Raw genomic sequence first — 17,284 nt, forward strand, 5'->3', positions numbered from 1 at the left:
GCTGAAAAATGCAACTGCATTTAAGGACTGAAATCCTGTCCTTCAAAACAGAACACAGACATCTGGTAAAACCCAAGATGCTGTAAGAAATAATTAGGTGGCAGTAGTACAATCAGATCAGCTCTGTGGCTGACCTGAAGTTTGGAAAACGGGAGAAAGGTTAGGATCTGTGGTCTGACTGACTTCCAAAATAAACTACATCAGCAGCTCATACTACATGAAATGTACCTATAATATTAGGTTTCATACAGTTCCCTTACACTGAAAATACTATTTTCAGGAGTGATTATACATTTGGGAATACAGATAGGGAAAATAAGACCACTATTGTGTAAAAAACAACCCCCCAACCTTTATTTGTCACAATACATTTCAAGTACATGCAGAATGTATTTACATTTCTCTTTAAGGCAAACAGAAATTGGGTTCTTATTCCTGAGTTGCTTAGCACCAGCAGAAATAGCAAATAAAAACTTAGGAAGTGTTGTCTCTCCCTTTGAAGCAGCAGCTGCCTCGCATGCAAAGTATTTCTGCTTTCACCTCGCATTTCTTTTAACGAGCTATTTATACTAATGATCTCTATTGCTGTTTGCAGCCGTTTCTGCAGATTTCAATCTCTTCACAGAACCGTCTTGCCAAGATCTAACAAACTTTCCACGTTTGGTATTTTACCTTGCAGACTGTTTGCTGACTAGACAGCGCAGCAGTACTTCAGTCGTTGCTGGCACATGCATGAAGGTCTTCTCTTCAATTTTAAGAGTTCTGTATTCCTCCAGTATCTAGAAAAACTATCTTATGTCCTTCTCATGCGGGTTAGCTGCTTCTCCAATACTAAGTTAAGATTAAGAGAGGGAAAAGTTCACCTCAGCCAACAGAGGGGTTTAGGGCTTGACTTCACTAAAGCTAAAGGCGGGGGGAAGTGAAAATGGCCATTGAAGTGTTGGCATTTATGAAGAAAATGCAAAGCAGTTTTTCAATGAAAAAAAAAAAAGCTTCCTCAAAGTCTGACTAACATTTGAGCCATTGCATTATCTCAAGACTTTAGATACTTGCTAGAATTTAGGATGTTGAAATTCCATTTGAAATATAAAGGGAGCATTTTCAAAGAAGTTTTTGACATTTTCCATTTCCCATTGACTGGCTCTATCAAGCCCACTAATTCCAATAGGCGCTTTTCTCCCATCATTTTTAAGAGGACCACAGAGCACGATCCTAAGAGAAAACAGCTATTCTGTAAAAAAATAAAGTTCCTAATCAATGTAAAAGTGTAGTCCAAGGAGAAAGTCAATAGGGCAAAACGGGGTATGACCCTTAAGTGTGCCTTCCTCAGTGACCTGTACTGTGAAAAAATGTTTTGTTTCAAATTACATTCTCTGCTTTTTTTAATGCATTCCTGAAACTGTAGTTTTTAATGACTTGTCAAACACATCAATAATTCAAGATTTCTGTTACCATTTAGTCTCTTTAGGTGTCATCCCAGCTAATCAATGCTCATCACAAACAATTTTTAAACAAATGCTAATATTTACAGGTGTTTAACTTAAACATTCATTGAAAGAAACAGAACAACTGTGCCTCGATTAAACTTCTGGTTTAAACTGGTTATTAAAGAAAAAAACCTCAAGTAATTTCTTACTTCTTTTCCAGTTATTACCTGCTAAGATCAAATGCCTTCTGTCACAACTGTTTCACTTAGTAGCAACACATAACAGCATATTGCATTGGGAATAATCCATATCCAAACACTCAATTGTAGAGACATTACCTTTAACAAGGACAAGCAATCTCACAAAGAAATTCTTCACCAAAGGTTTGCCAATTTCTTTTTCCTACCTCTGAGAGATTATTACAAACTAAGCACCTAGGAAAATATAGTAAGAGGGCAGGAAGAGGAACTCATGAAGTGTCTAACCAATTTATCCCATCAGGAAGATGACTACTCCTGGTAAGGCACCTCTCAACAGAAGGTCTGAGGGTTTTTCCAAGCAAGATGAGTTCAAAAGGCTAAAAAAAGGAATGGTTGTTATCCTGCACCTGGCAACACCTCTGTACACTGTGAACAAACCAGCTTGCTGTAGGTATCCCCAGTGAACAGCTGCAGCATAGCATTTCATTCTCATTTTATTTTCTATAATGCAACCCACGTGCAGCTTTATTTCTAAAATCAGTACTGCTGATTCTATAACCAGTTTAACCTCTGAGAAATGTACTTTCCGAGTGATCATTTCAATACTAATATGCTAGAGAGCTTACAAAGTTTTAGAAAGTCTTAAGAATTTCTCCCTGGAAATCCTTGATCCCTAGTCTATCATACAAAGAGACTGCACTCTATTTAGAGGAAAATATTGTACCCCATGACAGTGATTGTTTAGCCAGTGACTGTTCACCTAGTGCATTTGTGAAATCTTGTCCTGCTACACTGGTTACTTTGAAAAAAATCTAGGACATGGACACTTCTCTGCTTCTTGCCTCTTGCCCAGATCTGTCAGAACTGGCTGGAGCTCAGGTTCTCCTCCACTCATGTAGGACAGGGGACATAGGCATTCATTTGAGCTGTGTCTCCACTAACTGCTGCATTAGCTGAGGTAGCAGAAGCTAATTAGCCTCCCCAGGCATTTTACCAAGGTGAAATATTCCAGAGGAAGTCACATGAATACTTGCATTCAAGATATGGAGAGCAGTCATGGCACATCTCTGACATACTCTGTGTCTCAGCTTGCTTGTGGTGGTAACTTGTACTCTTCTGATCTCTGAGTTGAAGAATTAGTCCTACCTGCTCTTTTGATGATGGCATCAGGTTATCACAGTCTGAATCCTTTTGTGCAGAAGGAAGAAGTTGTAGGCAGGAATAAGTTTCTGGATAGTTTTGAAATACTACTCCCAAAGGCACCAACTTCCACATGCAGAGTAAAAGACATTGCTCTTTCTTACAGTGCAGATGAAACAGATTACATCCAGTTTATTTATAAAAGTTTTATACACCTGAAATGTCACAAACATTTACAACTTTCCTGCTTTCTTCCGTGTTCTGAAAACACTGAGTAATACAATTACACTGCTGTCTCCTTTGACTCCAATGTCTGTGGTGGCTTGAAGTTCAGTATCTCTTTATATGTAATGCCTGGAAAACAACAGAATAAACATAGTGTTGCTGGTCTAATCAGAAACGGAGCTGCACAGACACGAGCAAGGCGCATGGTTAGGCTCTGATCTAGGTCAGGAAGACAGAGACCTCTTCAGGCAAAAAAGAGAGAAAGAGTACAAAAAGTAAGGGAATCAAAGAACATTTTCTCACCGTTTCAGATTTGAAGAAGTAGCCAAATACTGAAATGTTACAGGTGCTTTCAAAGGGATGCAAGCATTGACTTTACAGTATAGTGGGCAATATCCTCAGAAAGAGCTACTGAGCACATCAGCTTTAAAAGTCAAGTCCTCACTTAAAAGCCTAAATACAAACCTCTGATGTTAGATGAAAACTAGATTCAGACTTAAATCTCTGCTGATAGCTGTATTCTCTCCCTGGGAGAACCTAAATTAAAATTAAGGCCAGCAACCACTGCAGTCCTATAGAGCCAACAGTTGAGGAATCTGTTTGCCTGTTCTATCCACTGGAAGGAACATGCTATAGAAATGGTTGCTTTCCTACATTGCAGAAGATGAGAGGACAAAGAAGGAGAAGGAGGAGAAGGAGAAGAAACAACCTTTGGGGATCGTTCCAGGACTCCTCAGTAAGAGGAACACTGGCTTGTCAATAGTGTTTCTCTATCTTAATGCTGTCTATTTACTCTGTTCCATCAAAAGCAGAGAAGGTAATTTGTAAAGGGGAATATTCGTATTTCTGGATGGCCTTTCTATCTCATTATTTTTGAAAATATCACAAAACTAGACTCACGCTTCCACTCATCTAGGGGAAGATCCATGTTATCAAATGTGTCGTCATATTTCTCAGCTTCAATTTCTTCCTCAGGGTCGTGAATTGGTTCAAAGTAAGGATGCATCAAAGCCTCAGCTGCTGTGACTCGCTTCTCTGCATCCAGCACCAGCATCTTCTCCAAAAGGTTTACAGCTATTGCACAGAAAACAAGCAGTGTATTCAAATCATGCCACTGATTCCAGCTTGTACACAGTAATGTTGCCCTGGAGATATTTCAAATAAATACAGTTATAAAGCAGAATCATTGGGTGGTTATTCTATAGCCAGTGCGGCCCATCTGCATGACAAAATAGCGTTGTGAGCAAGCTGGAATGTGTACAAAGCCTGATGCAATGCAGAGGTTTTCCCTTGCTTCTATATGCAATACAGCCACATCCCTCAGCTAATGACTTCTCAGCTTCTGGCTCCAGGACAACTGTGTTTGGGGCTTTCCCAGGTGTCTTTCATCATTGCCACCATGTTGGGGTTGTAAAGTGCATCACAACCTGACAGCAACAGAATGAACAGGTGGGTGGAGAGCTAATGAGAATTGTGCTGTATGTGACCAAATCCTAGCCCCAGTGCACTTGAAGTTTACTAAGACAAGTCAGTTATCCATGCTCAGAATCTCAGTGCTGACTTTACCTGCTATGTATTTTTGACCTCAGCCAAAACAATTAATGAAAATCATCTATGTTCCTCTCCAGTGGATTTTGGATCAGGTCCACTGTTAGACTGTCAAAATGGGCTAGTGTAAACAGATATGATGAATGATTTGTTTGTTCTCTGTTTTTCTATCCTGAAAGAATGTTCTTGAGTTGGGTGGAGCAGCTCAAAGGAAGAAGAGGCAGCAGCATGGGACAGGATGCTGCAACTCCTGCTTGCCATGTCGTGGATTCTCTCCAACCTTCTCTCCCAGACCATGAGCAGTTGTTCTCTACTTAAGGAGCAGCCAGATGGCCACAGAGGTGATAGGAAGAAATGTCCTAAAAACTAAATGGAAATGCGTAGTTTTCTGTACCTAAGAAGGTCAGTGAACTAACCGTGCAGTCAGGGTATGAGCTGCTTATTAATTATGCTTATTTCTACTGTATCTGAACACACAATTTCAACTTCTTAAATTGAGAAGATTCGATTATCCTAATTTATATTCTAATAAATCTAGCTTTGTGAGTGTTCAGGTCATTGGGGAATGGATAAGGTTTGGGCAGAGCCATGTTGGAGCTCTGTCTGCCTCAGGTCATGTCACAGTTATGCACACTTGGTATGTTCTTCTGGCTGTTTACATCTATTAAATCCAAGCCAGTGCTTCTCAGGAATGCACAGATGTTTCTCAGGATGTATTAATTCCATGACTAAAATGTCAGCTTTCTATTTGCTTGCATTTCTACTGTAGATCAGGTTGACCTTAAAGAATTATATTTCAAATACAATACAGAGAAAAATTTATTACGTATACTTAATCTCCCAGGAATTTTGAGAAAGCTGCTCCAGTAAAACCATTAAGCAGATGCTGGATTGAAGCCTGAAACACAAAATACTTCTTTTTCGACGCTTCTAAGAAACATCTGATTCCTGGCAGGGTCTAAACTTGGCAAAGTTTAGCCACTACAAAGTTATGAATTATGGAAAGCAAGAGATAGAAAAGCACGAGAACCATCACATAACCTATCACATGACTGATGCCGCTGCTGCCTCCAATGCAAACACAAGAACAAGACAAATTGTACACATCTACACAAACTGTCTTACCCAAAGGATTCGCATACTTCAAGATGGATGCAAAATCTTTTTTCTGGACTTTTGGGAGACTTTTGATATAGTTTTTTGCCTTAAAAGAAACATGGATATTAAATTAGACCTTTGCTGCCTTTGTAAGGTGACAACATTAACTATATGCTTAATAGGTAACTCAACAATGCTTTGATAGCACATTGTACAAATGAATTTTTTGGGGTGTCATAAACCTTGATTATATTCACCTTCTTGCTGAAAAGAACGCTTTTTTTTTTTAAACCAAGCCTTAAAACTGTGATTAAGAAATGATAATGTAAAGCTTTAATTATTAGTGCTCCATATTTAATATATTAATTAAAATAAATATGTATGCATCATTTGAAAGAATGTCATAGTGAGTTTACAGGAATCTCTAGAAGTGAAACTTATACAGTAATTCATTAGTATTTAAATTGTATAGTTAGTCTAATGAATAATCTTAGGTTCTTTATAGTAGGGTCTTAAGGATTCTAGAAGGACACTCATATAAGTATAGGAAAGAAAGTCAGAGACATCTGCAAAAAACTGGGTTTTCTGAATAGGTTCATGTTTTCAGTATGTGTCCAATAAAAGTAGTAATGCATCAGCTCAACTGTTCACATGGTACACACTGGAAACTTTGAAGTATTTAAATATACAGATTTTTCAAGTGTTCAGATCATTTTTTGTCCCCCTCTTAATCTCCAGTAGCTATTCTGGGTGTGCAAAGCACTTCAAGGCTGAGATGCACCATCAGGAGTCAATACATACTCTCAGCCAGTCTAAGAACTGAGCATGGCTTAAGTAAAAATAAGACATGTAAAACCAACTGACAAAGCAGAATACTCACATCTTGACTGTGCAGTTTTTGAACAAAGTCTTGAGTTGGTGTACCAGTTATTTTCATTATTTCTGTGAGTTGGTCCAGATCTGAATACCAGAAATAAGGAACAAAGTCTTTCACCATAAGAAAACTAAGCACGCTGCAAAGAATTGTACGTTTCTTCGCTGGAGAATAAAGCAAAAATCACAAAGCAATGACTGAACAGAAGATTTATAAAAGATGAGATGAAAGTTTACCATTTTTCTTGTAAAACGCAAAGACACTGATAGCACCTGAAATAAAATATCCTGTAACTTGCAAACACACAATTGAATCATCTGCAAACTCCACTAATATCATAAGGCCTCCTCTAGATTTGTCTGTCCAAAAGTATTGGAGTATCTGAACAATCAACACATGTATTGCATGCATTGGCCTGGTCTATCCAATACTTAGGTGATGTAAAAGCAGGAAAAGTCACAGGGAACATCAGGTGGTACAATAAACAGAACAAAAATCAGAGTAAACCAGTCTGTGTTAGTTCTTCTCCACACTGAGAAACTTCAAGAGGAAAAAACCTAACCCCTCTCCTCATTTCCCACATGCTTAGCTCAATTCCAGATGCTGAGATGTTGGAGATGTTGGGGTGAGGCATCAGAATACTCCCTAATCTTCTGTGTCCTAAAGCAGCACTGATTAATCAGCAACAATATCAGCTGTTTCAAAGAAGAAACGCCATATTTACAGGAGGCTAATGCTGCACAGAACAGCTTTATGACTCGTTTGCTACTCTGGTAAGAGCAGCAGATGAGAAACTAGATCAGAGCTCAGAGCACATGAGGATTCCACCAACCTCTGCAGAAAAAGGCAATGGTGGGTAACACTGATGAAATAAATAAATAAAATCCCATACCAAGTTTGCAGGATAACCTCTCCCTAACACTAAAACAAGAATCCCTCAAGTTAGCTGTTTTCTTATTCATCTTCCCACAGCTGAACCCACGGCTGCATTTCCCTGACAAGAGTTAATACTGATTCATATACTCAAAGGCCAGCAAGGACTATTATGCTGGGGTAATTTCCTTCGTAACACAAGACGTAGAACTTCAGCTAATAGCTCCGAAAGCTCCAACACCTGGTATGACTGAAATACTACCTTTTCCACTCTTACATTTACAGTGCAACTTGAAAATTACGATTCATTCATTTTCTTATTGATGTACCAGAATGCGCAAGGTTAGCATTAGTTGAGAAATGCTATGTGTTAGTCAATGGCTGTTCTTTGGCAGGCATTTTAGTATTTTCTTGTTAAGAACTAATGTGTACTTAAAATATGTACAGCTGAAATAATTTGATGTATTCTACTTTTCCACAGTCCCCGTCATTTTTTTGGTGAAGGCAATCTTCCTTTTTTATATTTTTCCTCACAAACCAAGAATAATATGATCCATGCAATGAAGTCCTAATCTTACATGTAAGTACTTAAATACAAATATAACTAAAATTAAACAACTGTGATTCCGTAAACCAGTATTTGCAGATAAGTGATTTATTGACTGGAACTCCACAAGGGGAAAAGCAGTGCAAAATAATTAGGCTGAGCTGTCAAACATACAAAGGTGGGAAGCAAAACAAAAAAGTAAAAAATTCTTGCTGTCTTCTATTAACACCATCCTCTATTAAATATCACAAGTCCTACTGCCAATGAAGTATCACTTGAGGTTGAATTACAGCTTAATCTTAACTATTTTCTGAATTCCTCAGCAATGAAATGATAGGACTAGATGTTTTCTGTAAATCTAAAACATTTTACCAGATGTTACTTATATAACATTTTTTTGGTAAAAGTCTCAAAAAGCATGAAATGGACTAGTGCGTGCACAGAAGTCCGTATATCACATCGGAATCTTCTGTGCGTGTTCTGCAATTGTGGAATCTATTACTAAAAAAATCAAAATATGCCTCTTCTATCATCACAGAACCTTCTACCTGATGACTTGAGATGCGATTCAAGATTACCTCTCTTTCTCTATTGAAAAAGTTCAGTAATACAAGTTTTAATTGGCAGATGTGCAAAAGTGATACAGGTATCAAATAACCAATTAATAAGAAAGGTGCAAGCCATTTTACTATTCATTTCAATTTACAGTCATCAGTTTTTGAACAGACCTACTGTATCACATAAGAACCTCTCATCATTTTCTTACACTAGTATCATAAATTCATTGAAGGATACGATCATTTCCTTTGAACAGAGGCCTCCCTGTTATCATCTCAGCCATTATACAGCCCACAGACCAGATGTCAACTGAAAAAAAGACCAATAGTCACATTAAATTGCTAAATACTTGTTCACTTAAATGTGCATAAAGTTTAATTTAAAACATATTTTAAAGAAGTGTAAAATTTACCTTTATAGCCTGTTACAAAATAAATGAGTGCCTTGCCAAGTATGATGAACAGTATAGATAAAACTACCAGCCTTTCTAATTAGCAGACTGGAGATAATCTGATAATATGCAAAATCAGTTTCTCAGTAACAGGCAGATGCACGTGGAAAGTAAATTTTCAATGATTTCCAAAACGTCGATAGTTATCCTAGCGTGACTTTAATTCCCTCCTTCCACCATTTTCCCCGTCTGTTGGAGTTACAATCAGCACATCTTTGCATGAAGATGACAGTCAGTGCAGAACACAAGAACACAGACCAGACTGTCACATCTGTATACATTTATATCACTTTTTTCCAACCACCTTGGCACTTTCTGTTACTCTCAGAAAATATACAAAAAAGCCCCCAAACTCACAACCACCAAACGATTACCTGCAATTTATCTACAAGGAAGTTTTGAGTAATTATATTGTCATTTCCACCTCCAATTTCTCATTCACTTCAGAAACAAAGACTTGCTTATATATTGCCTGATTCAGTGAATACTTTAGCTCTGTTAAGACTTTTCTGAAGAGACACTGACCTGTTTGTGTATAATGCATCCAGTTAAGTATGACCTCTGGGGCTCTGTACCACCTTGTAACCACGTAACCGGTCATCTCACTGTCTGTATGCCTTGCTAATCCAAAATCCAGAATCTGCAGTGGAAGCACAAAGAACATCTTGATCAGACAGCTAGTTATCTATTTCATACAGACTTTACAAATGTGGAAAATAAAGGAATTGGAGCAATCTGCAGAGATTGGTTTATTTTTGCATCTTTTTCTCACTAAAGTGTCTTGTTCTCATTTTAAAAATCAAGATGGAAGTAGCAAGAAGCTTTACAATTTTTTTCCCCAAGTTAGATATTCCTAGAGCAACACTAAAAGCTGTAAAAACAGTAAAGTAAGTAGCAAATTCTTCAATCATTAATTTAAAAAGACACTGGTCACATTCAATGCAAAAAAAATTCCCTGGCCATGGAATCACCATCGTATCATGTTAGGGCTAAAAGAATAGCACCCATCTTAGATGGTATTCATTGTTCTTGTATCCCAGGTGGCACAATTATGCAAGAGTGTGTTCCAATAATATTCTGAAGTAAGGAGGTATCATTATTTCTATTCTATGAGTAACTCATACAAGGGAAGGCTTCCTCTAGTTCACATTGAAAATCTGCAACAAGAGTAAGGAATTACCATTATTTAGTCCCACTAAGTTTTCTCCAACCTACTGCATCAACTACAGAACCCTGTAAGGAATGCAAGGTCAGTGCAATTTTTTAAAGGATTACGCACAATTCAGCTTATTTCTAAGACTCTCAGATAGTTATCTCTAGATATAGCAATGTGTACAGCAGCAAGATTAAAAATGAACATTACGGCCTTTTGTCACCTCCTACAAAATTGGCCTAATAAGGTCCACCTGCATGGACCATCAAAAGATGGTGCCTAAAGATGTGGCCAACAGCAACAAAATTCCACTCCTGGAATGACAGTCAGTTCACACTTATCAGGAAGTTCATGCTTCTAACAAGAAGCAAGGGGGCTGGGTAAGTAAAGTCTACTCAAGATAAATCATCATCATCATCCACAGATAGTTGAATATGTAGCTTTGCACAAACAGCCACTAGTTTCCATGTGTATCGGGTTTCATAGATATATATTGACAGGGCACAAGTTTTTATTAGAAGCACCTGTGCATTACTATACCAAGGGTGATATTTTTGTAATGCTCTCTGCCATTCAACATTTAAAAATATTTCAGGATAGTTTCATCATTCCCTGGCAAACATTTAAAAATATTTCAGGAAAGTTTCATCACTCCCTGGCACTAACAGAAAGGAAAATTGCACTTTCATTCATAGATCAAGAGTATAAAATGTTATTGCTTATCGTTATTGCCATGCTTGAAGTAGCATTTCCATGTTTTCCCCGTAGCTGCTGATTGCCTACCAATTTAAAAACAGGAACAGGATGCAAAGGGAGAGATTTTTATTCTTACCAATAAAATGCTCTTGATTATGGCTGATTCTTTGGGTACCAAAGATCTACTGGATCCAAAATATTTGCAGTAGCAAAATACACTTTTATATACAGCTTTCAAATTTATTCTACATAGACAGCACACATTATGTTTTCCCAGTAATATGGGAGGCAGGGTGGAAGAAAAAAAAGGAAGTTTTATGTAAAAGTCAAAAGCCATATGTGGTACCATCTATTCTGTCACAGCTTTTTAGGCATTTTCCATACTAAGGTTTGTGACACCTGGAGTTGGAAACAGCTAAAATATAATTTGGGTTTGTATTTTTGTAAAAGCAGAAAATGACAGTGAGAATTTTTGTGGGTTATGTATTAACTTCAGGATTTATTTTCATTTACATATTCATTAGGCTCAGGAACAAGCGTATCCTGTTAGTACTTAATATTAACGTGGTACCACTTCAATAACAATCTTCACATGAAACTATTACTCTCATACTCCAATCTTCAACTTTTCAGCTGGAACTTCCAAAACAATTTTCAGAGCAAGTTTGAAAATCCTTTTTATAATGCAGGAATTATGAAAGAGAGAGCAAATTCCCCACAGCATCTCAAGGAGAAGCTCCCCTTCTACTCAGCAAATTTAATTTTCCTAACTTGCTTCAGTAACGGTAACTTTGAGACCACAGAAGGGCAGTGATTTCCCCTCGTGCACCCTTCACTGTCACTTTTCTGATTCCTACGTAGCAGCTGAGAGCATCAGATGAGGGAGCCAGAAAGCTCATTGTGAAAAATAAAGCTGATTGCTTATTAATTAATTACCAATTCAAGGAACTGTTCCAACTTGCCTACAGCCTTATCACCACAGGAGCTGATGCAAGGGAAGCTGCTGAGTGCACAGACATGGGGCAAAAGGTTTGGACTACCCCTGGAAGCATGGTCCTGTGCCCACATAAACTGACTTTCAAAGTGCGCTCTCAGAGCAGGGTGCCATTGCACCTGAACACGCGTGCGGGAAGTCAGTTCAACTCCTTCAGTGGAACAGATCCCAGTTAAATCCTCACCTTGATATTTTTTTATGAACGCTTCCCAACATATTATAGTTTGCTTTATGTTTATAGACTAGAGTTGCCTTTTGACAACCAGTATTTCCTAATTGCAAATGTGCATTTCTGCGTATGATATCAGAGCTTATTGTACAACCAGGAACATCATAATTTCGCTTTGAGAGTCAAGAAACAACAACTAAAGCTTAATGCTACATTTTTTCCTTGTCATTTCACAAAATTGTGTTCTGGTATAGAATTATTTGCCTCAGTTTATCCAAAAGCTTAAAAATGTCCAAGGTAACAGACAAATAAGTTGTGTTAAATAAGGAAATACAGTAATTGTATCACGGAAGGATGTCTTAGACCTGGGCTGCATCTCAAAATGTAATTGCACAGCTGGGTGGGTGGGGAAGAGAAACATGTACAACTGTTTTTTCTAGATTCTCTTTCCCCCCCCCCCATCACCATGGGACCCACTCACCATTTGGCCATCTATAAGCCAGGAAAAGACAATGGCTTTTTGTGTTAGATAGGGAAATTCTGAGATGACAGAAGCCTGAACATTCAGGTCAGTCTCCAAAGAGCAAAAAATTGTATCACAACAGCTACGTGCAAGTATAGTTTGTACGTTGTATGCTAAAAAACATTTTTGCAGTGTTGCACCAACTTTTATTGTATTTAATTAAGGGAGTGCTTCACAACCTTTGATCTTCTGTATCTCCCAGCTTGCAGAGTTAGACTTTTTGTAGTTATTCAAAGCTGGAATTCTCACATAACTGAACTCCTCCCATGAAGTCTTATGTCTGTTTTAGGGAGGAAACCTTGGCCATAAGATCTAAATGCCCTTATATATCAGGACACAAAAGCCCCCATTCAAATTTACTGTTGTTTTGTGAGGATGTATAGGCCAGTATATTCAAGCACAGGATAGAAGACATAGCTTGATTTTGTAATTAACTAAAAAACCCTAACTAGCCTTTCAGATTGCTAGAGCTAAGAGAAGATAGGTGACAAAAACACTTCTAAAAATTACTAAAAAATTAAAATACAAGAATAGAATCAACTGGGGACTAGAAGCAGTCTGGGACCATCTCTACACTCAAGAGAATAAACTATATTCCTAAAATAAACAGTGCTGAGTACTACATAATTCTACTTCATAATAAATAATTGGCTTTTTTTGTAACAAAGTAACTCTCCACAGCCAAATAGTTGCATTTTTGCTAGGTCAGGAAACATTGCGTAATTATTTCTGCAGTACCAATACTATCCACTCTAACAGGCTTTGGAAGATTTCCAATACATGTAAGAAACTGTGATCAGAACTAGTCAGATACAGTATTTCAGTTCAATGATTTAGAAGGATGCTTGAGGACAAATGTTATGCAGGAGAAGAATTACTACTCAAATGGACTCTACCAAGAATATTTCCAAGGAAGTGGCAACACTTACACTTCAGGACAGATAACTTTCCACAATGGGTGCTACAGCCCTGATCTCCAAGAGTGCATGCCAGCTAAGCCCAGTTACCATGCTGGGAAGGGGTGTGTGTGTGCACCATCCTCCTACCCATCTTTGGGGGGAAGCCCCAACAGGTAGGATGAAGAGAGTCACAGTACATGCCAATACTTGCCCCACTCCAGAGAAGCAGCAAGCAGGTAATACAAAAAATGCCATCAAATGCACCTGTCTTGCAGCGTAGCGGCAGAAACGGCAAATAGCTGAACTACAGGAGGCTGAATTAGGAATTGCCTCCCTTTAATGAATTTTTTTTCTCACTACTTCAATTAAGAGCAAAAATGAAGCAGAACTGATATATTCCTACTACGAAATACACTGTAGGCTACATGCAATTGATACTACTGTTAGTTGTAACAGTGCAGAAGGAATCACTTTCAAAGAAATAAGATGTTCTTGTTCGTGGTGAGCAGTAAGTGATTCCCCTCATGCTTCTCTGAAGTGATTAGCTGCAACACATCATAAAAACTGTTCTCCATTACAGCTCTTATCCTACTGTAACCATGACATGATTTTTTCTTGAAAAGTACTTTTAGTTGAGTGACTGCATAAAAATATACCAGTATTCATTGCAACATACACATCACACAGGAAAAGGGTGACTATCACTGTCACGCACATGCCCTTGGTGTGGGCACACAGCTGTGGCACGGACCGCTCTGTCAACGCCAAACTTGCAGAAGCAATTTCTGTTCTTACACTGCCCTTCACCCAGATGGAGGGAACCAAGTTAGCAACCGCTCCAAGGACGCCATGAATGTAATAACCTGCGGCACTGACTTCCTCACCAGAAATCCTCCTCTACATCTTGGAGCCAACCCCCATTTCTCCCGTTAGCACCAGGTACCAGCTTCCTGGAGTGTTCTATCTGGACTGGATGTTTTCAGCTGGGACATCCTGGGCAATGTTTCTAGCTTGAGGCACAGCCATTTCTTGTGCTTGGCTCCAGAATGATCTCAGAAATTGATCATCACCTCTGACATTTGTATGAAATGCACATTTATGTCAGTCAAGGACATACAAATAGGAGCTGAATAGATGTGCACTATTTAGGTCTTTATTTCTTAAAAAAATATTTAATTATTCTTGTGGTGACTGAAGTCAGACAAAAAGGAAAATACTTATACTCTTCTAATTTTTTTCAAGATTGCTACTGCTGCCCATCTGATCCTCTTCTCTCTCATTTTCAAGCATTCCCGTATTTCTCCATGACTCCTCAAAGCCCGTGGGCTGAAAGCCTGGCCCATCACTGAAACCAGCCAGCATGTCTACAGCTGCTGCACCCACTGTCTTCTGTGGTGTATTTCTAATACCTCTGACATAAATAAACATCCTACCTTCAATTCACAGTCTTCATTTACTGCCAAGTTTCCAGGCTTTAGATCCTGTAATCAGATTTGAAATGGATGTTATTTACTTATTTTACAGCAAGCACAATAAAGCACACTTTCTTTCTTCCTTTCATTTAAGTTTAATGGTTTTCATAAAACTACTTAGAACAGCAACAGGTAAAATTATGTCATAAAACTAAATTAGAAAATTAAATGTAACAAATAACAGAAACAAAGACACAAACTTGCATATGTTTGGCTTTTTTCCAGTATGTCTTCCCCCCAGACAAATCAACGTCTTTTCTGTTATAAGTCAGGAAAATACTTGCCAGTGAAGGAACTCACTCATCTTACTGTGAGTGGGGTTTGGACATAAATTTTTGCATTTAATACTAACACCACAAAGTTAAAGAGTCACATATGTATTTCTGGACTATACATACTGCATATCAAAATATACTTTAAAAAGGTTCCATACCCTGATAGACTTAGAAGGAGTACTGAAGGAATCAAACAAGATCTTACATAAAAGCCTATGCTCTCTTCTGTGGGAAAATCAATTTCCTAACAAAGTCAATTCAATGGACACTGCAACGTGAAAAAAAAAAAAAAATCCCTTAAGCCTCTTTAGCTACTGTATAGACTTCTAATGATATTCAAAGGTTGTACTTCTAAGTTTAGCAGCAAAGGGAAGAGTACTGGCAACGACTAAGAAGATTTTGCAATGTCAGTGACTCTTAGACATTCAGTTATAAAGAGAAAGAAAAAAAAAAATCAGAAATTAATTTTCCTTCAGCTTTTTCAAGACATTTAGAAGAATCTTCTGTCTGAACTTTTTAAAAGGCATCCACCTGTTTTATACGAAGATGTTTTAAGATCAGAGAGGCCTTGGAGAGAAACAAATTGGTGCAAAGAACCGTAATGAAACCAAAAAGCTCAAGAGCCATCAAGAGGGAGCTTAGAGAAAGTCTAAGCAACTGTAAATTTAGAGCATGATCACAGCAGTTGTAGAAATAAAAATATCAATTTGTAACATTATTTTGGCAGTTTGCATAGTTTCCATGTCCAGCTTAAAGCTACTATACAACATGCGCTTTCTGGTGCTCCTGATATTTTATTACAGACAGTTTCTACTGTTCTGATGCAGTTTTGGGGGAAGTTATCCTGCTTAGTACCATGGAGGCATCATTCAGAACTCCTTCTTCACAGTGCAAAAGTGATTTTAAGTGGACTTTAGACGCAGCAGGGGTTCAAAAAGAACCAGATGCTTAATTTCTCTCAGAAAAAAATTGAGGTTTTCAAAATGTTTAATCTTCAGTTAAAAAAAAAAAGCCAGAAAAAAACTCTTATCCACCTCAATTTAGACACTATTTGCTCTTGTGGGGACTTACAACTCAACTTCACAAAGTAATTTAAGAAATCCAAATCTAAGCTGTATTCAGCGCAACCTGAGTGCCCAACTTACACTAATGTAGCCATACCACGTTTTGTTCCTATTGAAGAAGAAACCAAAGGCATCATCAAACTGAGACACTATAAACAGAATTTCAGGCATATTTACGAGCATGCTTATACACAAACACCACTCACATTATCAAAATATAAACATCTTTTATATTGTTTCCACTTACCCTGTGAATTATGCCTGATGAGTGAATATACTGTAAACAGAAAAAGTATTTTTTAGTTAATGAGGTCCTGACTTTAAGAAGTTGCCTGCAACAGGGGAGAAAGTACTTTTTCATGGTGCTAAAGTAATCTGAAATTAGAAAATGTTTATTTATTGCACAGAATATCTTTTTAGCTATGTTTTTAACGTTCAGATAATTAAACTAGCATTCTGCCCTTCCCCTTCCCCAATAATGAGAAACCAGTAAATCAGCTGGAGTACTGCAACAGATCATACAGTTTTTTCTAACTCTTCCAATACATAATATCCCATTTCCAGTTAATTTTTGGCATTGCTAGATGTATATATGTTTCAAAATAAATCATGCTATTTGATGTATCAGAAATGCTCTCTTGCAATAGATGTCTCTGGTGTGCCATCAGAGTTTAGATTCATATGCTCCAGCAGCACTGAGTTTTAAGAGATCATTTAAGACCAGGATGAAGGCCAGTCAAGGTCTTAGCTGAGAAATCCCGCTACATGCTTCAATACTTCCTCAATGAAACCCGGAGAGGACATTCTCCTTTACCTGAACATTTTCATCACCCTTCCAGTGACTTATTTAAGGGCTCACAAAAGTCAAACCAACAAACTGGACACCTAGGACTAGTTCTTTTGGGAAGACACCTGATCAAATACAGATGTCTGCACCCGTGACTGTCACCAAATGCTCCTCACCGAGATACGCAGTTCCTCTCTCAGCTGAATGATGCCCTAGAAGAGACTACTTTCATCATGGACAACAAAGGGAGCCTCTAGTAACTAGTTCAGACATAGGCGTCTCTTTTTGCAAGGTTTGAAATGGAGAAAGTT

At 38.0% G+C, this 17,284-nt stretch overlaps 1 protein-coding gene across 4 annotated transcripts in view; it reads right to left on the reverse strand.

The window, feature by feature from the left end:
* Window positions 1-332: 332 nt before the first annotated feature.
* The window catches only part of MAPK12 (mitogen-activated protein kinase 12), a 41,514-nt gene continuing 24,562 nt past the window's right edge, over window positions 333-17,284 (reverse strand). The window contains exons 5-12 of one of the 4 annotated variants that reach the window (XM_030015361.2): window positions 16,434-16,463; window positions 14,809-14,856; window positions 9,467-9,581; window positions 8,728-8,799; window positions 6,519-6,598; window positions 5,666-5,744; window positions 3,893-4,066; window positions 333-3,121 (exon numbers count right to left, since the gene is read on the reverse strand). In XM_030015361.2, coding sequence (XP_029871221.1) covers window positions 3,051-3,121; window positions 3,893-4,066; window positions 5,666-5,744; window positions 6,519-6,598; window positions 8,728-8,799; window positions 9,467-9,581; window positions 14,809-14,856; window positions 16,434-16,463 — 669 coding nt within the window. In that variant the 3' untranslated portion in view covers window positions 333-3,050. The other 3 variants (XM_041123530.1, XM_030015362.2, XM_030015363.2) reach the window with 3 other exon arrangements.

This window comes from Aquila chrysaetos, chromosome 5 (assembly GCF_900496995.4).
Source record: "Aquila chrysaetos chrysaetos chromosome 5, bAquChr1.4, whole genome shotgun sequence".
In the NCBI taxonomy this organism is placed as follows: domain Eukaryota; kingdom Metazoa; phylum Chordata; class Aves; order Accipitriformes; family Accipitridae; genus Aquila; species Aquila chrysaetos.